The sequence below is a fragment of the Monodelphis domestica genome, chromosome 2 (assembly GCF_027887165.1).
Source record: "Monodelphis domestica isolate mMonDom1 chromosome 2, mMonDom1.pri, whole genome shotgun sequence".
In the NCBI taxonomy this organism is placed as follows: domain Eukaryota; kingdom Metazoa; phylum Chordata; class Mammalia; order Didelphimorphia; family Didelphidae; genus Monodelphis; species Monodelphis domestica.
The window spans coordinates 206977069-207001733 of NC_077228.1; the positions used below are offsets into that span (position 1 = coordinate 206977069).

The 24665-nt window shown below is 43.0% G+C and overlaps 1 protein-coding gene across 6 annotated transcripts in view; it reads left to right on the top strand.

The window, feature by feature from the left end:
• Window positions 1-18900, top strand: part of MYL4 (myosin light chain 4) — a 73556-nt gene extending 54656 nt beyond the window's left edge. For all 6 annotated transcript variants that reach the window (XM_056817023.1, XM_056817021.1, XM_007482522.3 and 3 more), the window contains exons 3-8: window positions 3978-4005; window positions 14395-14544; window positions 15379-15552; window positions 16465-16542; window positions 17258-17301; window positions 18723-18900. In XM_056817023.1, the coding sequence (XP_056673001.1) occupies window positions 3978-4005; window positions 14395-14544; window positions 15379-15552; window positions 16465-16542; window positions 17258-17286 (459 nt within the window). In that variant the 3' untranslated portion in view covers window positions 17287-17301; window positions 18723-18900. The remainder of the gene's footprint in view (window positions 1-3977; window positions 4006-14394; window positions 14545-15378; window positions 15553-16464; window positions 16543-17257; window positions 17302-18722) is intronic.
• Window positions 18901-24665: the final 5765 nt, after the last annotated feature.

The following is a 24665-nucleotide window of genomic DNA, read 5'->3' on the forward strand; positions in this document are numbered from 1 at the left end:
TTGAATTGAGCCTTAAAGGGTGGGTAGCAGTTAGACACTTTCTCTCCACTCTTTTCCATTCCCAGTGCTTTACAATGACAACCCTAGGACAGTTGAAATTAAAGTTAACATCAGTAGTCTGGCCACATTCAACATATTGATGGTACTGCCGCAGCCAAGCTAAAAATCTCCTACCTTATCTCTTTTCCTCTGCATTTGAGAAACCTTCCCCAGAGTGAGCCCATGGTATGGTATGACTCACTGCTTCTAGGGTTGAGCCTAGAAAAGAGGAATCTCTCTGCCTTTGGTCTCTTTTGCCTTCAGGCCCTACATAGGAATGTTCCTGTCCTCAGAACAGGTGTTATCCCTCAGTAACCTGGCTGCTTAGCTGAGTTCTCCAAGCTTACAGGCGAGGCTGTGGAAGGAATTGGTTTGGGAGGGGGAGCTAGAAAAAGGAGTGAGGAGTGGGAGTAAAGGTGGCCAAGAGGCTCCTCAGGGGAATGGAGCAATTTTAAGCCTCCATACCAAAATGAAGGAGGTCAAGCAGCCACTGCTGTGAGGAGTTATTAATAACTGGACTGGGGAAGGGAGGGCAGGAGACGAGGGAGCCCAGCCTTCAGGACAGAGCTGGGGATAGACAGGGATGGAAGGAAGGTGGGTAGGGCCAGGAACAGTCTCAGCTCAGTCCTAAAGGGGTCCAGAGGCCATATGTCTCTCTCCCTTTATGGGCATAGCCTGGCAGGTATGGCACCACTCATCATGACAGCCCTTTGCTGTTATCTTCATCATGTTGGGATTAAGCACCACTCCATTTGGACAGCCACTGCCAGACTGGGCTCTCTAGCCATCCAGTGGTGCCTGCTTTGACCCTGGCAACTGTTTCACCATATGAGTCAGGGAAATCAGTGAAGTGGCCATCACCCCCCTCCCCCTTTCTCTCTCTCTGTCTCTCTGTCTCTGTCTCTGTCTCTGTCTCTGTCTCTCTGTCTCTCTGTCTCTCTCTAGACCACAGATGTTCTTAACTATTTTTGTATTATGACAAACATGTGTCCCTGAGGTTTGAAATCTCTGTTATCATTGCTCCTTTCCTCTCCCTTCTACCTCCCTTCACCACCTAATTCACTTTTCCTCTCACTCCTGTCTTCTTCACCTTTTTCTCTTTCCTTCCCTTCTCTTTCCTATTCCTTTCCATTCTATTTAATAAAATTATTAAAAAAAAAAACCCTTCCTTTCTATTTTAGAATCAATACTGTGTATTGGTTCCAAGGCAGAAGAGTGATAAGGGCTAGGCAATGAGGATTGAGTGACTTGCCCAGGTCACACAGTTAGGAAGAGTCTGAAATCAGATTTGAACCCAGGGCCTCCCATTTCTGTGCTTGACTCTCAATCCACTGAGCCACCTATCTGCCCCCCCCCCCATTTTACAACATTTTACAAAAAACTTTGGCATTTTGGACACTCTGTTGGAATAATGTTTTTAAACACAGGGTTACAAAGGAAACCAATCACATTGAAGTATATTTATCAAAAGATTTTATTTTTCATTTATTTATTTAAAGATATTTTATTTTAACAATTACATATAATAAAATTTTTCCACATAAAATTTCAAGTTATATGATCTAAATTGTCTCCCTCCCTGCCTTCCTTCCCTCTTCCAGGTCTGGTAAGCAGTTTATCAAAAGATTTTTAAAACAAATTCACAGATCTCAAGTTAAAAGCTGATTACTCAGTGCTCTGCTTACCCAATACTCCCTTCACTGCCCTGGCCATTTGCACACCACTGTAGCCATAGGGCTCACCCTCTTGTGATCCTCCATTCCAAAAAATCCCCATGTTGCCGTCATTCCTTCAGAGTGTTGAGAAACTGGTTTGTTTTGATGATTCTTTAAATATACCCATTGCTAACTTATTCACATTGTTCTTCTGTATAGCAAACCTCTTTTTTCATACAATATAAAAAGATAAAATGTCAGCCCAATAATCTCTGAATTATGACAGATTTGAAGTCATGAAGTCTAAATAAGGCTCTCTGAGTTTGGGGAGGTAGAGAAACAAAGAATCTTTAATTATCCCATCTTTCAGCACCAACCTCCTCCCAGACTTGAAGACATCTTTTATTTATCCTGTGTAGTATAATGGAAAAGAGCTAGACTCAGGAGGCCAGGAAACCTAGCTCTGCCATTTAATATCGATGTGACTTTGGTCAATAGAGGTCAATTACCTCTATGTAATTATTACTCTCATTTATAAAACGAGGGAGTTGGACTAAATGATCTTTAAGTTTCCTTCCAGATCAACAGATAATTCTGTGATCCTATGGACTTTATGTGTTTTCTGAAAGTGGAGATAATAATTAATCAAGTTAATTAATAGAGGTAGTATGAAATAGAGAACTGGCCTTGTGACCAAGAAGATCTGAGTTCAAGTGTTGCCCAGACACCTACTAGCTGTTACCTTTGACAATTCATTAACCTCTTTATGTTATCTATAGATCCATACTTACAGAGATGTTGAATTGTAGTAATAAAGGGACATCCTATCCAGTCCTTATCCCTATTCAATTCTTAGTCAGTAAACATTTATTGAACATCTATTTTTTTCTTTTTCTTTTCTAAGTCAGAAATGCTGAAAGGGCTAGGCAATTGGGGTTGAGTGATTTGCCCAAGGTCACACAGCTAGAAAGTGTCTAAGATCAGATTTGAATCCAGGACCTTCTGACTAGACCTGGTACTCTATACACTGTGCTACCCTTAAGCACCCACTTTGTGTCAGGTATTGTGCTAGGTGCTGGCGATATAATGGTGAAAACAAAACAATATCCAAGCTCAAGAAGCTTAAATTACAGTGGAGAAGACCTGTGTACCTATATACAAAATAAACTCAAAGTCCTCCCTCCCTCCCTCCCTCCCTCCCTTCCTTCCTTCCTTCCTTCCTTCCTTCCTTCCTTCCTTCCTTCCTTCCTTCCTTCCTTCCTTCCTTCCTTCCTTCCTTCCTTCCTCCCTCCCTCCCTCCCTCCCTCCCTCCCTCCCTTCCTTCCTGCCTTCCTGCCTTCCTTCCTTCCCTTCTCTTCCCTCCTTCTTTCCTTCCCTCCCTCCTTCCCTTCCTCTTTCCCACCCTCCCTTCCTCCTTCCCTCCTTCCTCCTTCCCTTTCTCCCTTCCTCCCTTCTTTCCTTCCTTCCCAGAATCAAGAAAGTCCTAATATGGAAGAAGAGATGAGCTAGGTCTTGAAGTAAATCAGAGATTCTAAGAGGTTGAGGTGATAGGAAAGAGTGTATTCCATGCATTGGAAAGACATGGTGAAGGGAGATGGAGCATCTTGTATGACAGTCAGTAGTGGGACCAGCTTGATTGGACTGTATAGTGTATGGACTGACAATGATGTATATAATGAAGCAGAAAGGTAAGTTGAAGACATGTTACCGAGAGATTTAAATGCCAAACACAGGAGTTTGTGTTCAATCCTAGGGCTGACAAAGAGCTGCTGGAGTAGAAGAATGACATGATCAGACTTGTGTTGTAGTAGAATCGCTTTGACAGTGGATTATTCATGGGAGACAGAGACAAATCAGGCTATTGCCGCAGTGTAGGCAAGAGGTGATGAGTGTCCAAACTCAGAGTGGTGACTATGCAAGTGGAGAGAAGTGGATGAAAGTGAAATATATTCTCAAACTCAGAATGTCCAAACTAGAACTCATTTTCTTTACTCTCAAATCCACCCTTCTTCTGAACTTACTTCAATGTGTGAAAACAATGTTGGCCTTCCACTTACTGAGGTTTGTAAGCTCTCAATCAATCATCCTTGAGTCCTCTCCCTCCCTTATTCCTCTTCCCCTCCCCCATTCTCTGGACTTTCCCCTTCCCCTCTCCTTTTCTCTTCTCTTCTCCCATTCCGTTCTGTTCCACAAAATATACTATATCCTTGCTCTCAGGACCTATGGAGGTCCAAGTTGCCTACCTTTCAGTAGCCTTCACCATGGTTTTCTCCCTTCCCACAGATTGATTTCTCCGCTGACCAGATAGAAGGTGAGTACTATCCTTCCTTCCCTGCCCTTGCTATGGCCTCTGTCCCCTTTCTCCATGAGAACCAATACCTCCCTAGAGAAGACCTGACTGGATTCTCAAAGAGTCCCAGAATCTCTGGCAGTTGCTCCATTCTCTAGCCAAGTTATTTTGAGACTTTAAGAAGTGGTTATAGCCAGTTGCTCTGATCCTCTGAGGTCCAAGCCTATGAACTGTGTCTTGTCAGGGATTCAGTGTCCTGGAAGAAAATCTTACCCCATCTGGACCTTGAAGTAGAGAAGCAGTGCTTGCCTTTACTTCCCTCCTCATCCTGCCCAAGGCAATTCTGAGATCACTCCCACCTTTCCCAAATTCCTCTTACCAAGTCTTTCAGAATGGGGTATCCAATTTAATACTGAACTCCTTCCAACCCTCCCGTGATCCCAGGAAAATGACTCACTTGTCTTCTGTTCTCTTGCTTTCCCTTATGGGCAATGGTGCATCCTATCTACAGGGCACCCCTCCATAGTGAAATCACTTCTAACTTTAAAGTTATGAAGAATGACATCATACATCACTCAGTGCTAACACACCTGTTCAAAGATAAAAAGGGGGGGCTCTATCATGGTTATTCTTGGAGTTCAGTGACCTCCTCCAACTTCATAAGTGCCTTCAGGGCAGATGCTCTTAGATTCTGATGGCTGAAAGGGACCCTGAGGGATCCATCAATCATCTGGTCCAATTAGTTTGTTCAAATTAGTCAGTAGATGTATATTAAGTGCTTCCTCTGTGCAAGGCACTGGACCAAACTGTGTGGATACAAAGAAGGACAAGAGATAGTCCCAGCCATCAAGGAGCTCTCTTTCCAAGGGGGGAAACAATGCACAAACACAAAAACTATATACAAACAAGGCATAGATATGAAATAAATTGGGGATAATCAACAGAGGAAAGTCACTAGCATTAAGGGGGATTGGAAAAGTCTTCTTGTAGACGGGAGAGTTTTAGTCAGGCTTTGAAGGAAGCCAGGGAGGGAAGGAGATAGAAATGAGGAGGGTTCTGGCTTTCAAGTAGGTAAGACAAGCATTAAGGGGCTATTGGGAAAAAACAAACAAACAACTAGCTTTGGGGTCAGAGGCACAGGTTTGATTCTTGATTCTTTTGCTTATTAGATTAAAAATCTTTATTTTATGCCAATAGCAAATTTACACATAAGTTTTCCAAAGTTTTATGATTCATGTTGCCTCCTTCACTTTTTCCCTCCCCTCCTGGAGTTGACTGCATATTAGCTTTATTATTACCTTGAGCAAACCAGCTCATCCCACTAGGCCTCATTTTTCTCATCTGTAAAATGAAGTGATTGAACTAGGTTGACCTCTAACTATACAATTATAGAATGCTTCTAGGTTTATTTTCAGAGGGGGTAATTTTAGTTTTGATTTTGTGATATCCCAAAATTTCTCTAAGGGGTACTGGGAAATACTAAAAATGAAACTAATTAAAACTCAATTGTATATGTGGGAGTTTGCAGAATCAATATGATAGGATGCTACAACTTCAAAATGTTTGGGATTCTGAGCTAGCTACCCTAAAGGGTTTGGAGAACTCAGACATGGAAAAGAACCTTAGAGATCAAGTCCTAGGACTATATTTTATTTTACATGTGAGAACTGAACTCCAGAGAAGTTAAGTGATTTAGAATAGAGGGCTGGACCTGGAGTCAGAAACATTCATCTTCCTAAGTTCAAATGTGGCCTCAGACACTTACTAGCTGTGTGACCCTGGGCAAGTCACTTAACCCTGTTTGCCTTAGTTTCCTCATCTGTAGAATCAACTGGAGAAAGAAATGGCAAACCACCCTAGTATCTTTGCCAAGAAAACCCTAAATAGGGTCATGAAGAGTTGGATACAACTGAAAAACAACTCAACAACCCAGTTAACAAATAGACTTTCTTTCTTTCTCTTTCTCTCTTTCTCTCTCCCTCCCTTGCTCCCTCTCTCTGTCCCTCCCTACTTTCCTCCCTCCCTCCCTCCCTTCTTCCCTCCCTCCCTTCCTTCCTCCCTTCCTTCCTTCCTTCCTTCCTTCCTTCCTTCCTTCCTTCCTTCCTTCCTTCCTTCCTTCTCTCATTCTTTTTTCTTTCTTTTTTCTCCTCTCTCTCCCTCCTTTTCTCTTTCTTTTCCCCCTCTTCTCTATCTCTTTTTCCCCTCTCTTCTGTCTCTCTATGTCTCCCTGTGTTTCTGTCTGTCTGTGTCTGTGTCTGTGTGTGTCTCTCTCTCATGAAGACTAGGCAATGGGGGTTAAGCGACTTTCCCAGGAACACACAACTAGGAAGTGTCTGAGGCCAAATTTGAACCCAAGACTTCCCATCTCTAGATCTGGCTCTCATTCCACTGAACCACAAAGCTGTCTCCTCTAGTATTCTTTCTAATATAACACACTACCCTTGTTTGATTATCTTCAGTGTTTATGACTCACTTGTCCATTCTAGTGAGATATCACTGGCCACAAATAATGTCTTCTTTGCATCCAACTGGAATCCATTCTGACTTCATGTTGACCCATTGCCATTTGTTTGATCTTCTTTGGACACAAAGAACTATTCACTTGTGGCTTTGTAGAGAGAGCTGTAGCCTTAGAACCAACAGATGAATCCTAATCTCTAGCTCTGCCACCAGTTTAGTTAGCTGTGTGATGGTGGGCCAGTCACTTAACAGTTCTGGGCCTCCATTTCTTTATCTGTAAATTGAGAAGGTAGGGCTAGATGACCCCTCTGAAAACCCTTCAAATAGAAGAGAGTCATTAAATAACCTCTTAACCCGGTTTCTAATCTGAAATACTTTCCCCCACCAAGCCTATCCCAGTCCTCTGAACCTTTTAAAGTATGGTGACCGAAACTGGACCAAGCAGAGGGCTCAAATCAAAGTCTGACTAATGTGGAGTACTGAGGAGAGATTAGTATTTAGCCCATGGGTATATGTCATACTCCTTTAAATAACACCCCTGTGCTAGACTGAACTTTTCACAGAAGCTCCACGGGGCTGACTCACATTCAGTTTGGGCACTTAACCAGTCTGCCCTTTAAGCCAGGAGGGAATCTATGGAGAAATGGGTTCATTAGTAGGGCAAAATTGATTTCCCCCTTTTCTTTGGAAAGGAACAATAACCTTCCTTTTAAAACGTCCTCTGCAGAATTTCAAGTTAATAATAATTTTTATTATTATTAAGTTAATAAAAATTAATGTAATTAATAATTATGAAGGTCCACCAGAGTTGGGGAGGTGAAATGCAAATGATCATGGGATTTTAGAATTAGAAAGATTTTTAGAGATCATTTAGTGCTGAAGTTCTTAACCTTGTTGTTATTCAGTCTTCCAGTTGCATCTGACTCTGTGACCCTGTTTGCCATTTCCTTGCCTAGCTCATTTGATGGATAAGGAAACTGAGGCATACAGGGATAAGTGAATTATCCAGGGTCTCACAGCTAGGAAGTGTCTGAGACTGGATTTTAACTGAGGAAGAAGAATCTTCCTGACTGTAAGCCTGACTATCTACTGTGCCACCTAGCTGCCCACATTGGGTCCATGAAAAAATACTTTGATGACTGCATATCTATATAATTGACTTCCTTTCTGATCCTATCTATGTATCTTATTTAATGCCCATCAAAGCACTTGTGGGAAGGTATCCATTGGCATCACCAAGTGGTCAAAAAGGTCTGTCACAAAAATGGTTAAGAATCCCTGTCTTAGAGAGACAGCATAGTGAACAACAGTTGTAGAGACAGAAAGACCCGAGTTCCAGTTTTCCCCCTGAAACAGACTGGCTATGTGACCTTGAACAAGTCACTTAACTTCCCAGTGTACCAGGAACCTCTCCAAGTCTGCATTGGTAGAGTTTCCTCATCCAGTTATTTCTTATGCCAGTGAAGTCACACGTCTTACCCCTAAGTCTTATCTCTCCCATTTTCCAGATGAATCACAGAATCTTAGAAATAGAATTTAATCACAAAATACTTTTATCAATCACAAAATCACCAAAGTGTGTTGGATACTCTTAGGTGCTGGCAGACAAAGACAAAAAAAAAAAGAGAGAGAGAGCATCTGCTCACTGAGACCTTATATTCTATTTGAAGAAAATAGCATTTAAACATGAATAAATATGAAATCCTATAAAATAAATACATAGTAATTGCATGCATAGTGCAGCTGGGTGGTACAGTGGATAGGGTGCTGGCCCTGGGATCAGGAAGACCTGAATTCAAATCCAGCCTCAGACACTTACTAGTTGTATGACTCTGGGTAAGTCACTTCACCCTGTTTGCCTCAGTTTCCTCATCTGTAAAATGAGCTGGAGAAGAACATATTTTTCTGAAGAAAACCTTAAAAGGGGCCAAAAGAGTGAGACACAATTGAAAACAACTGAACCACAAAAATTTCATGCAGAGTAGGTGAAGTACTAGTCCCTGGAAGAATGAAGAAATACCTTTTTAAGAGGCTGAACCTCAAAGGGCACTATCCATCAGTTACAACTTAGTTAAGGTGAGGAGGAAGATCATTTCAGATTTAGGCAAAAGCCTATATAAGGGCGTGGAGGTAGGAGATAGTCTGTTTGGAGCTTTACCTATTTAGAAATTTCCTCTGCACCATACCTAATAGGCAGCCATCTACCGTCTTTGCTTTAAAGACCTCCGTCAGGGACAGTCTACACCCTTTTTTTCCTTCTTCTCCTGTCCCCTCTTCATGGCTCTCAGCCCATTCTATTTTGGGAGGGTTCTAATTTTTGAGAAGATTATGTCAAACTTTTATCTGCTTCTCAACGTCTTTTATTCACTGCTTACAGCTCCGTTTTCTGGAGCCAAAGAAGATCAAGTGTGATTCCTCCCCACATGACTGTCTTTCAAGTATTTGAAGGCAGCAATTCTATCCCCAAGAAGTTTTCTCTAACCTAAGAAGGACCCTAAGGCTTCCCACGCATCTTCAAATGACATGATGTTAAAGCCCTTCACCATTCTGATTTCCCTCTAATGGATACTCTACAATGTAATGTATCCTCTAAAATTTTGTATCCCAAGTTGAACATCACTCTTGAGTAGGATACAGTTTGACCAGAGCATATATATGAAACGATTCATTGGGATGCTTTAGGCCAAGGTGCACATTGGCCCCAGATACAAGTTCTGCATATGGAGAAATTGACTTGTTTGTGCAAATTTCAAAGAAAATCTATATTGATGACAACTCTCCAATTACAAAGTTATATGTGAGGATGCTGATGAGTCTAGAGGCTATTGTAGGGACCACGTCTCTGGAGCTCCCCTGGACACTAGTAAGGACCCTAAGAACATCAGGTCTTATTGTTGGGATCTTTGGGGATGATGAACTTCCTGGCTGCCTCTAGCTGGGTGGTAATCCAGCACTAAAAGGACATGGTGTTCTAGAATTAGGTGTCCCCTGATCCCACCCCATGACAGGAGCAAAGGGGTTGAGGTGCTGCTACCAATTTCCTTCTCAGACTTTTTTTTTTAAACCCTTACCTTCCATATCAGTTCTAAGGCAGAAGAGTGGTTAGGGCTAGGCAATGGGGGTTAAATGACTTGTCCAGGGTCACACAGCTAGGAAATATCTGAGGCCAGATTTGAACACAGGATCTCTCATCTCTGGGTCTGACTCCCTATCCACTGAGCCACTCAGCTGCCCCATTTCTCAGGCTTAACTGTGACTCCCTGGCAGGCAAGATGGGATTCCAGGGAGCAGTGGGTAAGGATGGGGTTCTTTTCTACCTTAGCATCATGAAGATCCCCTCTGCCCCCTTGGAACAGTTAGTGCCAGCTGCCATAATTAGGTGACCTTGAGTGTTGGCTTCTGGCAGCCTCTGCCACTTTTATGTTTTTTTTTTCTGGTTTCTTGGGTGTTCTAGAAGTCTGAAGATCCCAGGAGGTCTTTGAGTTCTGTTATAAGGAAAGGAAGGACCAGGAGATTGCTGGATCTCCTGGTCCTTCCTTTCCTTATAATAGCTCAGAGACTGAGGTATTCCCAGAATGACAGTGGTTGATAGTAGGAGAAACTTCTATGGGGTAGAGTAATGGCCATTGATATGGCTTTTTTTCCTTACTATTGTTTTACAAATAGATGAGGTCTGCTGGGAGTGATTGGACAGTGCTGTGCTGAGGTGAAATATGGATTGCCTAATTAGTGGGCTTGCAAAACTGTTCTATGTCTTTAGGAAGCTTAAATAGCAGACTTCTAGGCAGGTGGCTAGGTGGTTCAGTGGATGAAGGGCCAGGCCTGGAGATTGAAGTTCAAATCTGGCCTCAGACACTTCCTAGCTGTATAACCCTGGTAAATCATTTAACCCCCATTGCCTAGCCCTTATCAGTCTTCCGCCTTGGAACTTTGATTCTGAGCTGGACGGTAAGGGTTTAAAAAGGACTCAAAAAATTAGCTTCTTAGTTAAGTGTAGCAAGAATTTGTTAAGTTAGGTTACCAAGTCCTGATATTTCTGTTATTGCAGGCTATGACTCTCCATGTTAAGATTTTCTTGCTGTGTGAACAACTGGATATGCTGTCATACCCAATTCATGTTTTTTTTTCCCCTCTCCTTAATTGGGGAAACCCTAGACTTTTGAGCTGTACCTTTTGCCATAATTAGCACCATCCCTGGGGATTTATTAATGAGCCAATGAGAGGAAAGAAAAAGGAACTCCTTCTCACCAGAGGCAGACTGCTCAGGACTCAAGCTGGTACCAAACCCAAAATGTCTGGGTACAGGGAAGAAAGGGGCAAATGCCTTGTAGCAAGTGGGCTCAATCATACATCTGTTGATGCTAGATGTGCAAATTCAAGAAGGAAAGGTCAGTTTACAAAGTTCATCATAATTTAGTGCTTATTTATTATCTATAAGATTCCCATCCAAGATTTTTTTTAATTGAAAATTGAACAAGAGTGAGAAACTAAGAAAAGGAAAACAAGCTTCACGTCTTAGAGAAAAATTCTAGACCCAAATGAGCTCCCAGAGCACATTTAGGAGTTCTCCTAAGAACCTGGATTACAGACCTGAAAGTCCCCCTCTTACCTTCAATCAACAAACTAACTTGTCCTGAGTAGAAATTCTTTTGGATCTCTGCAACACACCAGGCACCTCAGATTTCCCCTAATGATTCCTGAGACACATTGGATGATCCAAATGGAGGTCCAAACTCACCTGATGATGGGGCAAGGAATTTTAGGGGAAAAATTAAGAAAAAAAAGCCCATATGATTTCTGATGATGCGTAGGGCTTCAAAAAAAGATTTAAGGACTTCTAGTTAATTGGAATGAGACTCTCAAATCCCAGATAATCCCTTAAGAGTAACAATAATGATTGATTCTTGGGTCCAATGGGGCTGAGAGTACTCACCTTTTCCCTCTTCCCAGAAAGGGATCCTTGTATACTTGAACCTAAATAAATAGGATCTGGGTTCAATGTGGGGGAAATCTGACCTTTTAAGAGAGAAGTCAAGCTCTTTTTCTCATTCTTTTTCTCTTTTTACCTTTTATTACTGGGAAAAAATTACTTAGCTCTAAGACTGGCTCATGATTAGGGTGTCCCTCCACAAAATGTGGAATTCAAAAGTACTCAAAATATAATGTAGAATAAAGTCCAGAATAGCTATTTATTTCTTCTGCACAAAAGAAATGTTTACTACAAGAAACCCAAATGAACATGAACAAAGGCTTAAATAAAATGGAAATAACTCATAAGTACTGTAATTCTCTACCATATGATGGATACTTAAAATACTAAAATATGAAGTATTTGGGGATTTGCCAAATTAGCATTTCCCTTTCATCTTGTCTCTTTCTTGTCCAAATAACTCCCTCCAGGTTATCAGCCTACTGGCCATTCTGGCAAATGTATATGCTGCTGCCACCATGAACTCACATTTTTACATTTTTGCCAAAGTGGGAGAAAAGCTGCACTTTTCACACCCCTCCTGAGAAGTTCAGGAATTGGACTTCCCACACAGTGAGTTGAAAGAAGGGAGACAGGGCAGGCTCACTCCTTTTAAAAATTCTACTGACTCAGCAGCTATTCCTTCTCAGTGTCCAGTGAGGAGATGCTTAGCCATTTCAACATGCAAGTCCTTTAGCCCTGAGCCACAACAGGTCCCTTAGAAGCTGCCAGGGGAATGCAACACAAGGTCCTCTGTAACACTTTCCCTCCTCTCCCTATTTAAACCAACAGTAGGCAAAGGAATATAAGTAAGTGTTTAGCATGAATATACAGGAGTTCCAATGGGTTTTACACACAGGAGAATATAATAGCTTCTATGGGAAAAAACCCAACTCATTACATCTGAAGAACCATCTCCATATGTATATTTCCTTCCTTCCTTCCTTCCTTCCTTCCTTCCTTCCTTCCTTCCTTCCTTCCTTCCTTCCTTCCTTCCTTCCTTCCTTCCTTCCTTCCTTCCTTCCTTCCTTCCCTCCCACTTCTAAGACAGAAGAGCAGGCAGGGCCAGGCAATTGGGGATAAATGACTTGCCCAGGGTAATATTGCTAAGAAGTACTTGAAGCTAGGCCTGCTGCTGTATCTACTGTGTTACCTAGCTGCACTTCTTCTAATAGTCTTTCCACTTTAACAGCACATGAATGGACTCCTAGCTCTCACCAAAGGTTCTACTATCAGGATCCAAATTTTTTAGCAATTGTCTCAATAAATATGGGTAAGTGGGAAAAGCAAGGTGGCTCAGTGGATAGAAAGCCAAGTCTGGAGTCAGGAGGTCCTGGGTTCAAATGTAGCTTCATACATTTCCTAGTGGTGTGACCTTGGGCAAATTGCTGAACCCCAATTGCCCAGCCCTTACCACTCTTCTGCATTGGAATGGTTACTTAGTATCCCTTCTAAGGCAGAAGTAAAGACTTTAAAATAAAATAAAAATAATTAAAAATAAAAAAAACAGGTAAGTATACCAATTTGTGTGATTGTATTTTTACTTTTTTTAAACTAGACCTATGGTTTCATCAGTTATAGGGTTTTAGGCAAGAAGCTTTTACCAGTGTTATCAGGAAACTTCCCTGCAAATTAAGGTCTTAGGAAGTAATCTGCCATTGAAAGGCTCTCCCACGGTTACACATCCAATGTGTGTCAGAGGCAGAGCTTGAACCTAGGTCTTGCTGACTCTGAGGTGACCATCATGCTCCCTCTCCACATCAGCCTGTCTTTTAGTTTACTCAGTAAAATCTCACTAATTGAATTAATAAGGGAGGAGTGAAGGGCAACCAAACTGAATCAGAAAAATGTCGGGAGTTAGAGAATATTCTGAAAGAAACACAGTGTTCCAAAGGGCAGCATGCACTTTCATTTCAAATAGTAATGCATATGAAGGGATGATAAAATGTTAAATAGATGACTTTGAGGGACCTGTTTTAATACCCATAATGATTTGTAATTTGTCAATTCTTATAAATGCGTGAGTGCTTCTAAAGAACTTGATAGAATTTAAAAATAGTTTGTTCTCACATTGCTTTGAAATTCTCCCTGCAATCTAGTCTTGCAATATTAATTCATTTAGCAAATCCTTTCTGGGTAATATATTTCCGTTATTCAGTCCATAAGGATTATTACACCTTCTGAAGTGAGTCTAAATTAATGAAAGAGCCTAGCATTTTTTATAAGGTCCAGCATTGCCTTAATTTGACTCCCATCCTTGTCCCTTAGGCATCCAAACACCTGTTTTGTGACCCTAAGGGCTCTTTACCCTTAAATCACCCTGCTGGGACACTCAAAGCCTTGTGAATACCATAAATCTAATTTATAGCTTTAACTGGGACAGGTACTTGGGGCTATGTTCCAGAGTGATAAAATTTAAAGGATTCTGACTGCAAAATTCTGGAGCATTCCCCACCCCCAGGGGCTGTACCCCAAGAAAACTTTTCCTTCCTTGCCTTGGCAGCTTCAGTAGAGGCATTCTTCAAGGTGGCTATATCCCTTGTCCCTGCCCCAGAACTTCCTCGGGAGCAGCTGGCCCTTCAGAAGTGTTCCAAGATGTCCTTTTACCTTTTATGTCCCTTAGCAGCTGCATCCATGGGAGTTCATCCATTCCATTTTCCTGTATTGCCCCATGCCCCAGCTACAAAATTTCCTAATTTTAATGTGTACAGAGAGCCTTATAGGAATTATAAGATAACCTCCAACCATTGTGGAACAGTAGCTATTCAATCAAAAGTTCTGTGTTCAGATTCCAACTCTCAGAGTTTCCTATGCGAACTGAGGCAAATACTTAACTTACCTGGGCATCAGTTTCCTCATCTGTAAAGTGAAGGGGGTTGGACTAGGGATCCTTTGAGCTTCTTTCCAGCTCTTAGAATCTATGAGATCTATGATCCTCTGTTTGCCTTAAGAGTAGTTCTAGCCATCACCTTTCTCTGCAGAGTTCAAGGAGGCTTTCTCGTTGTTTGATCGGACACCAGCTGGAGAGATGAAGATCACCTATGGACAGTGCGGGGATGTGCTGCGTGCCCTGGGCCAGAACCCCACCAATGCTGAAGTCCTGCGGGTACTGGGCAAGCCTAAGCCTGAAGGTCAGGGCGAGGTCCAAGGCTATCAAAACCCCAGATTTCTTCCTGCCTTCCAATATCTAGGGCTACACCAGGACTTGAGCTGCTGCTTTTTTTTTACAAACCATTCTGCTCCTCTGGCCTGTCTTCTTTCTCCCCTTTCCTCCATCATCACTCACTTCCTTTAAGAAGCCTTTCCTGTCCTATCTCATTTTTACCTTTCTGTTAGTGTATGTTTGTTAAATAATTGTCCATTCCTGCATACCTTACTTCCTCTCCAAGACAATCTCTGCTTCATTCCCAGGTCCTAGAAGGAGGCAGACACTCATCTTGGAACTCCAGTATCCAAAGATATCAGGGTAAAAAAAGGTGACATCACTGTCACCTTACCCTGAGGGTTAAGGTGTTTTTCTCCAGAACCTCCTTTATTTTCCTTTCTTGCCCTCACCCACTGCCTTTCTCCTTGATTCCGGCTTTAGAACTAATTGACTCTTCATTCATGGGAGCTTAATAAAGGCGGGGGAACTGTAAGGAGTAGAATGTATGATGTACTGATGTCACTTTTATCAGCCATCTCTACTGAGTCAGAAGGTGGTCAGTCAGTGCAAATGGAAACATAGGGCCTTGTTGGAATCCAGATTGAATCCCTCTTCCACATTCCTGACCACCAGTGGCTCTCATTCCCATTTTCCTTTCTTGCCGTTAGTCCATTCCATGAGGCCACTGTGTTTGTGCCCTGATCTTGGCAGCACTTTCATTTGTCTTGTTTTTTTTTAGTACCAGGATAAACTCTCCCTCCGCAGTGGGCTGCCCTGCCTTAACGTTCCCTTTCTCTTCCTCTAATCTCTCTCCCTGAAGAGATGAATGCCAAAATGCTGGACTTTGAGACGTTCCTGCCCATCCTGCAGCATATCTCCCGCAACAAGGACCAGGGGACCTATGAGGACTTTGTGGAGGGACTTCGAGTCTTTGACAAGGAGAGTAATGGCACTGTCATGGGTGCTGAGCTACGCCATGTCCTTGCCACACTGGGTATGGATACTGGAGGAAGGGAAAGACAGTTGGGGTGATAGGGGAGGTGGAGATGCAACAAAGAGAGAAATATTAGGAGCAAAGTGGAAAGAGAAAAGGGCCAAACTGAGGTAGAAATTCAGTTCCCTGGCCCCTAAATGAGTGACCCCTTCCCATACTCTCTTTTCTTCAAGATAAAGTCTTTTTTTCCCCCCAAGTCTTTACTTTCCATTCTAGTAACAATTTTATGACAGAAGGGTAAGAGCTAAGCAAACAGGATTAAGTGACTTGCCCAGGGTCACCCCACTATAAACATAGGGTCTTTAAACATTGTTGAGAGGGGGAAGGAAAAGGCAGGGAGAAAGGGATAAGAGAGAATCAGGAGTCAGGAGACCAGGCTTCTAGTTCCCTGGTTTGCTACTAATCCACTCTATAACTATGGGTAAGTTACCAGGTAATGGTTCAGGGCTTTAGTTTCTACATGTATAAAATGAAAGGCCTGAGCTTTTATGGTCCATAATGCTCTTTCCAGCTCTGAATCTTTTTTTTTTTTAAGGCTATGAGCCTGTAGAGATGAAAAGAAGATGAGTTACTGGTGTGGGCTGAGAAGGGCTCTCTGATTTCTGGCCTCACATCTTGGGACTCCTCTCTCATGTCCCATCCTTTCAATCCTGTCCATCCTTAGGTGGGATGTGAGGCAAGGTGGGCAGGAGCCCCAGGGTCAGGAAATGACCCATCTTTGACTCTGTTCTTAGAATCCTTCTTTCAAAACCCTCATGAGAGATTTGGGGAAGAGCTCTGCTCTTATATCCCAGGATATAAGATTGAAGATATAGCCCAGGGTCTTGGATTTGGGAATGTACTGTTTGGGGGAAGAAGATGGGGCTGGATACCATCTACCCTCTGCTGTCACTGACTATAAGCTTGTTGCAGGTGAGAAGATGTCTGAATCTGAAGTGGAACAACTGATGGCTGGACAGGAGGATGCCAATGGCTGCATTAACTATGAAGGTTAGAGGAGAAGGACAAGAGCGCTGTAGCCCCCTTCCCCAATTCCATAGCTCCTAGGCCCTTCCATCTATCCCCATGGAAGATTAAAACCTAGAAACCAACAGGGGCAAGGGTGACTTCTTGCCTCTATTCTTGGTATCATCCTGAGGAAAAAGATAGGTTGGTGTTGGGTAGGAGGACAGAGTCTCTGAGTCTATGTGGGGAGGATCAAGTCCCAGATATGTGAGGTATTCCAACTGTTATGATTAAAATTTAAGGGAAACTGAGGCAAGGTAGAAATTAGTTTCTCTGTCAAGGAGTATTATATTTTTTAGAGGTTTATTAAAGATTAAGAACTTAAGAAAATACAAGTAAGAAAAACACGTGTCTAGGCCCAGAGAGGCCTAGACAACTTCACCTACATCATGAAAGAGACCCGTCTGCTTGCAAGCGGAAACAGGAAAGAGCCCAGTAGCCTTTACAGCCAGGTTAAATAGAAATTTTTTACCTCACCCAGGTGGAAATCTCAGTGAGATTAGAGGGCATTCTGGGAGCTAGCAAGGACTCCTGGGGATTGGAGCCCGGAGTTCAAGTCTCCAGTTTTACACTTCCCAGGCAGGAGAAGAGGGTTAGGGCTAAGAAAGGAATGGATGGGGGGAAAGTATAGAGTCAGGGAGTTGGGAAGCACTCAAGAGAGGGACCACCTCAGGGCCTGACTCTTCCCCTTCTTTTTCAGCCTTCGTCAAACACATCATGTCTGGATGAATCGAGGCCTTCAGGGTGAGTGCAAATTCCTCCATAGTTCCTACAGGGGACAAGGCCATTCCCAAGATTTCTATATCACTGTGGGCCCAGGAAGCTTCTTCTTCTAGCCAGGGGCCTTTAATGGAAAGGACCACGAGCACATATGCCCCACCGCCACATGCTCTTTTTAAAAACTTTTTTTTTAAACTGTTACCTTCTATCTTAGAATCAATACTCTGTATTGATTCTAAGGCAGAAGAACAGGAAGGGCTAGGCAATGGGGTTGAAGTGACTTGTCTAGGGTCACACAGCTAGGAAATATCTGAGGTCACTGTCTTTAGGCCTGGCTTTCAATCCAATGAATATTTTTTTTTTTAATTCTCAGCAATCTTTATTAACTGGGCCCACTTGGACCATGAGCTCTGTGAGAATTGCTTGCTGAGGGCCAAGCCAAGAGCCGGCACACCCCATAGGGTTCTGGGGTGGAGAGTCTCCAGAACAGTGGAGAGATGCAAGTGCAAGGAGATGCTTTTGGAGGGGAGCCTAGAGGCAATTAGGTGGCAGCAATGGGGCTGTGTGACCCTGGGCCAGTCATTTCACCTGGGTTGCCTCATCTGGGAAATGGAGAGAATTAAGTGAGTGGAGATTTGTGCCTGGCCTGCAGTAAGCACCACAGAAACGTGGACTGTTATTATTGTGGTGGCTCCACAGGCCTGGGGTCTCCCAGCCTTTAGGCCCTGCCTGAACCCAGAGGAGGAAGAGTCCAGGGTCACGGGCAAAGCTCACTCCTTCCTGGGCCTTGGCTGCTGGGTCCCAGCCCCCAGGCCCAGGGAGAGTGAGAAAGGAACAAGGAAGACTGTGTGTGTGTGGGGCCTGGGGACATTCCCTGGGGGAGCCATTTTCCATGGCTCTGGCTACAGTGGCCTCCTGCTTCCCAGGGGCCCAAAGGCCTCCTCACCTGTGGGGTGTCGCAGGGACTAGTAGCCAGCTGCCTCCCCCAGCTTCCTCTCATTTGATTCCATGTAGATGCAGCCCCTCGGATCCTGGGCCAAAAAGGTCCAAACCGAGAGAAATGCGCATGAATTGAGAGAAGCCAAGGTTGTCAGCTTTATGTAGCTAGTGAGCAGTAGAATAAATGGGGCAAAGGGAAGACGAAAAGAGTCCAGAAAGGGGAACCATCAGGAAGGAGAAAGGAGTAAGAATAGAGGGACAGAACAGCTACATATTCCTTTTGATTCCTTTTTGTCTATGTTAATGGAAAAGGGAAAGAGAAGCCCTAGTGTCTAGTGCTGGTCCCATACTGCCCTTGTTTCTCTTGCTATATCCCCAGGCCTTGTCCATGGGTTTTCTTTATCCTTGACTTTCTCTCTAGATTCTACCCTACTCTAACATGTCATGCTTGAGGACTTGGTAAGGGAGCCACTGCCCCTCACTTTTCTCTGTGATTGCCTTTCCAGGTACAAGGTGGCCTTTTTTTGCTGATGCTAAATCAGGACTGAGTGAACTCTCAGAAGAACAGTGGAACAGTCAGAGGGACCCAGGCCCGTCATCCTATCCCAGTTCTGAGAAGCCCCTTCAGCTTCACAGCCACCTTTGTAAATAAACAACCAGGCACGTCCTGGATAACAGCTTGGAGTCTATTTTCTGAGATGCTCTAAATTCATCCCTAAATGAAATCTCTCCCCTCAGATCTTCCCATCATGCTCATCAGTTAGAATAATAGAGTTTATTGTTGGGAACCAGGCCCAGAGAATAGTGGTGGGGTCAGAAATTTAGGGGGTTGGGGTTTTAGGGATCAGAATATTCATGGGACTTAGATCTCTGTTCCTATTCACTATAACACTATTACCATTCTTGTTTCATTCCTCCTTAGGTTAGGTCTAAATGACAGGAAGTTAATAATGATTGGGTATGGGTGGTGGTGGCAAGGATTGAGTCTAGACTCAGAATCCTCCCAAGTGGTCCTTTTCCTGTTATGGGATGTTTGGGTTCCTATTCCCATTATCCCAGTTATCATAGATTTGAGGCTGGAAGGGATCTTAGAGGCCATCAAATCCAACCCTTTCATTTTACAACCCTTTCATTTTACATAGGTGGAAATTGAGATCAGAGAGGTTAAATAAATTACAAAAGGTCACATAGCATTAGGGGTGAGATATAAGCCCATGTGCTCTGACTCAAAATCCAATGCTCTTACCACTGTTCCATGTCTTTTTTACTCATTCACTGTGGGTACCACAAAGGCTCCTTACTGTTTATTTAGGTGACCTCATTCCCAGAGTCCAAAGCTCCTCTGGGATGTAAGGTCCTTGAGGGCAAAGATTGTTATGGTTTTTAAAAAAAGCTTGTATTGTGTTTGTTTGTGTTTCTAGGATCTTACACCTAGAGAATCCTGATTAGATTGGATGCTAAGGACCCCAGGCCCTATCACCCTAGAGGAGATTGCTTCAAAGAACATTTTCCTTGTACCCTCCTCCTCCAACTTATCCTCTTCCTAGTGATTCACCCAACGCTTGTTCTGCAGCAGCTGTGGGCAAGGAGACACTCAGCTAAGGATGAGGAAAGTGAAGGGGAGATTGAAAAAGAGGGAAGGAGAAAGAGGGAGAGATATTGAGGTAGGAAGAAATACACTCATTACACTCATTACGACTCTCAGGAGTGAGCCAGTGTCAGCTCAGGAAACAGGGAATTGGTTGCCCCATTATGGATGTCCACCTGTACCTAGATCCCCACACATTCCCAAGCCCATTGGGATCTCTCTCTGTCCCTTCTTACCCAACTAACTCTTACTCGGTATTTATAACTTAACAGGAAACCTACTCTGGCCTCCATGCACCCTGTGCATCTCCTAGAATTTTCAGAGGAGATGGATAGACTTCATCCTTCTTGTCCTTCTTGACCTCTCTGTGGTGTCTCATAGGCCAGTCACTTAACAGAATGAGGCACTTTTCTATAGCAATGTAAGATTTATGAAGGACTTTCCATCAAATAACCCTGTGGAGTAAGTCGTGCAAACATGATTATCAGTTAGCAAGTATTCACTGAGCAACTGCTAGGTGACTTGTTCTGTACTAAGGGCAGTGGAAGATTCAGAAGGATAAGAGATGAGCTTTGCCTTTGAACTTAAAATCTAACTGGAGAGGCAAGATGGACATAAATACAAACATCTTTTGTTCTTAAAAAAATTCTTCCCACTCCCAGTTCCTACCAATTCACTTTGTGTGTTTCCTTGGCCAATTCATTTCCTTTTTGGCCTTCACTTTCCTTCTCTGTAAAATGAGGGAGATGGACTAGATGATCTCTAAGACCCCTTCCAGCTCTAGCATTCTGTGGTCCTATGGTACTATGGAGGAGACAGGATACATTAAACAATCAAATAAGCCAAATTAATGAAAAGAAAACAGTCAACTAGGATGTAACATTAGATAATCTGATTTCTAATCGAATGAATGGTTAGGAACTTTCCAAGTTGGGAAAGTGAGAGAAAACAGATACAATTCCCTGAATTCAGAAAAGTGGTATCCCACTCCCCACTAAGTGTTGGTAAAGAACCAAAGGAATGGGAGCAGCTAGGTGGCTTGGTGTATTGAGAGCCAGGCCTAAAGATGGTAGGTCCTGGGTTCATATCTGGACTTGGGCACTTCCTAGCTGTGTGACTCTGGGCAAGCCACTTAAACATCATTGACTAGCCCTTACCGCTCTTCTGCCTTGGAACCAATACACAGTATTATTCCTAAGAGGGAAGAGTTAAAGGAAAAAGAATCAGAGGAACATGGAAACAATAACTGACTGCTCAATATAGGGCCTATTTTCAGATAAGATGTATGGGTTGCTTGAGATGTACACTTGTATTTGAATTCTCTGCATCAATCTTTGGATATGACTAGGTTTCTGGTTAGCGTAACTTAGGTCCTTAGTTCTCTAAATACCAGGTAAAGGCATTCTAGCTTCCTAGTCATGCAGGACTAAGTCAAACAGTGCAATAAGGTTTTCTCCCAATTCCCACAATTCAATGATGTTTTTTTCACAAAACAAATTGGACTATATCCATAACTGAATAAACACCAAGCTAATTCCAGAATTGAGACACCAGATGAATTCAGTGTGGTTCATTCAATTACTATAATTAGTCACTTGCTGTCCTAATCTCAGTTCCTTCAATGTCCTCAGATGCTCCTCAAAGATTAGATCTAGATCAGTTGCTCTTTGTTGGCTCAATACAAGAGGGACCACCATATTTCATCCTAACCGTATCTAGGTGTTATCGTGGAGGGGCTGGATTACAGATGGAACACGAATGCTTTTGACTTTGCCATCAAAGAGTTTATGACCTTGTTGGGGAGTGCAAAAGGCACACAGAAAAAATAGAGAAGGTGTTATAAAGTTGTATAAGAGGCAGTCATGATAAGACACCTGAATTTTGTTTCCATTTTTGCTGTTAGTTGAGTGTATAACCTTGATGAAATTTTGTTATTTGAATCTCAGTTTTCAAATCTGTAGAATGAGAGAGTAGGACTAGCCAGTGATTCTAAGTGCAAGCTAATGTTGTCTACATTGTATATACTGAAGAGATATATATGGGATGTAGAATTGACCAAACTAGGAAGGGAAGGAGAAAGGTTGTGAGTTCTGAGCCAGGTCTTGAAGGAAGCAATGCTGTCAACATGAGGCTGATACATTTAAATGGGAAGGGGAGAGAGACACCATGGTGTAATGAACCTAGAATGAGAGACTCTGGGCTTGGATTCTAGCTGGTCTCTTTCCTACCTATACCATGGATAACTTGTTTCCCTTACTTTTTGACTTAGTTTCCTCATCTGTAACATGAGGAGATCAGATAAAATCTCTGTTGTCTCTTAAGTTTTTTTCAAGGAGGAAGGGGTTGGGAGAAGAGCAAGATATTTGGATACTGGTGAAAAGACTTAGACTGGGTACAGTATAGAGATTTTTTTTTCTATCTTCAAATGAGTTCCCAGTAATTGAGGCTGATTATTAGAGAGGGAATAAAATAGGACATGCCTCTTGAGCATGAGTCCCACATGTACTCCCTGTGAAGGGTACCCAGTACATTGGGGAAAGCTTTATAGTATGGGGTTGAGTCCATTGCTGATTTCTGCCTTGTCCTGAGGCAGTGTGGCTCAGTAGAAATAATTCTAGCTTTGGCTTTCAGACCTGGCTGTGTCACTTATCATCTCTGACCTCAGTTTCCTCATCCATAAAATGAAGGGTTTAGACTATATGACCTCTGAGGTCCCCTCCAACTCTAGACCCAGAATACCTTTAGAGTGGACTGATTAGCTCTTTGGGGGTTTCTTTCTCTGGTTGGCTAACTTTGGGCATGAGAGACAGATGCCACTCCTAGAGGAAAGGAGACATAGATAAGCAAGTCTCCAGCCAGAAGCCAGCTCAGGCGCCTGGTGATAAGATGGTGTTGAGAAGTGATGGGACACAGAGCAGCAGTTTATGAATAGGGGAAGAGGTGTCTCAAGATGGGGAATAGGGATGGGAAATTGTTGAGGGTGCAGGGGAGTTGGACAGATGAGATACGTGTAGCAAAGATGGTCTGGAGTTCTTCCCACAGAGCTGGACATTTGCATTGGCCCTTTTCTTTGGGACATGAGCTCCAGCCCCTTATAAAGAACCTTGCATGACCCAGCGACTCCTGATTTGTCTCTTGGTCCCCTTGATAATGGTTAGATTGAAGATGATTGTCTCTGCTGAGCTGGGGAGTAGGACTCACTAGGACATGGGAGCAGTAAAAAGGAGGATGTCCCCATTCCTCACTCCCTCTACCCCCAGTCTTTTTGAGTCTCCACCAGTGTTCCCTTTGACTAACAGCTCTGAGTGAAGAGGGACTTTCTTCTCAAAGTGGCAATGGCAGCTACAACCCCCCCCCCCCATGGCAGTGAGAATGTGTGGTTGCCTATGTATGCCTGAGTGAGTCTGGCTTTCTCCTGCCTGTGTTTCTTTCCTAAACACAGGTCTGCAAATAGAAACCATCAACCCTGAGAAATATGTTTGAAACTGTCTTGGAAATTTGAGAGTTCTTTGGTCAGCAATGGTTGACCAGCCCATTCCTCACTCAGCTGTAGAACTGATTCCTCTGAAGGACAAATCTGATTGTAGCACCCCCTTACTCTATCAATTCCTCTTACTTTGAGGATCAAATAGAAAATCCTCTGCCTTTTAAAGCCCTACATAAAGAGGTCCCTTCTTACCTTTCCAATCTTCTTACTCCTTATCCACCCCTCATCCTCTGTGATCCATGACACAGATCTCCTCATTGCTCTTCCAAATGGACATTCCATTTCTCCACTCAGCTTTTTCATTTGCTGTTTTTCATGCTTAGAACTTTTTTCTGTGTACATTTAGGCACACACAATATCTCTCAACACACATGCATTTTATGTGTGTGTGTGTGTGTCTATGTGTACAGGACGCTCCCAGTTTAGACTTCATCTAACTTGTCTGCTTTGAGTTGGGCAAGGATAAGGGTCTTATGTAGAGAGATATTGTATACTTTTGTAAAGAATTTGCTTATGACACTGAAGTTACATATATGTTTTAGGAGGATTTAGTTTTGACATATATATATATATATGTCTGCAGAGAGAGAGAAGAGAGAGAGGAAGAGGGAGAGAGAGAGAAAGAGACAGAGAGAGAGAGGAAAGAAAGAGAAGAGGGAGAGAGGGAGAAGGAGGAGAGAGAGAATGGGAGAGAAGAAAGAGAAAGAAGAGGGAGAGAGATTGAGAGAGAGAGAGAGAGAAGAAAGAGAAGAGGGAGAGACAGAAGAAAGAAAGAGGGAGGAGAGAGGGAGGGAGAAAGAGAAGAAAAAGAGAAGAGGAAGAGAGAAAAGAGATTGAGAGAGGGAGAGGGAAAGAGGGAAGAAAGAGACAGAAGAAGGAGGGAGAGAGACAGAGAGAGAAGAGATAGAGGGAGAGAGGGAATGGGAGAGAGAGCTCTTACTTTGGCTCCAAGAAGCCAAAGCATGCTTAGCAGTCACCTCCTGGTAAACTGTCTTGGACAGTAGGCTAAAGCAGGTTGAGGGTAACTATTGAGCTCCAGTCCTGTGGGTGAGTTAGGAGTGTCTATCCCAGGTCTGTGAAGACTTCCCTTGATGGAATGGAAGATGAGAACAATTTTTTCCAAAGGCCGTGACAGTAATGGAGGAAGCAAGCACTGTCAGTATTTAGAGCTAAGAGCTAGGTTAGATATCGAAGACACCAGGTCATTCACTGCATCCTGGGCCCTTCCTGCCACTGGACTTTGACAACTCTGGAGAGAGGGGGAGACTGATGACTTTGTGTAACTCTGCCTTAAGTATAATTCATACACATTTTAACACATCACCCTGTGACGTCATTAATCCTTTTTGAAAACGAGTGAACAACAGCAGCAAT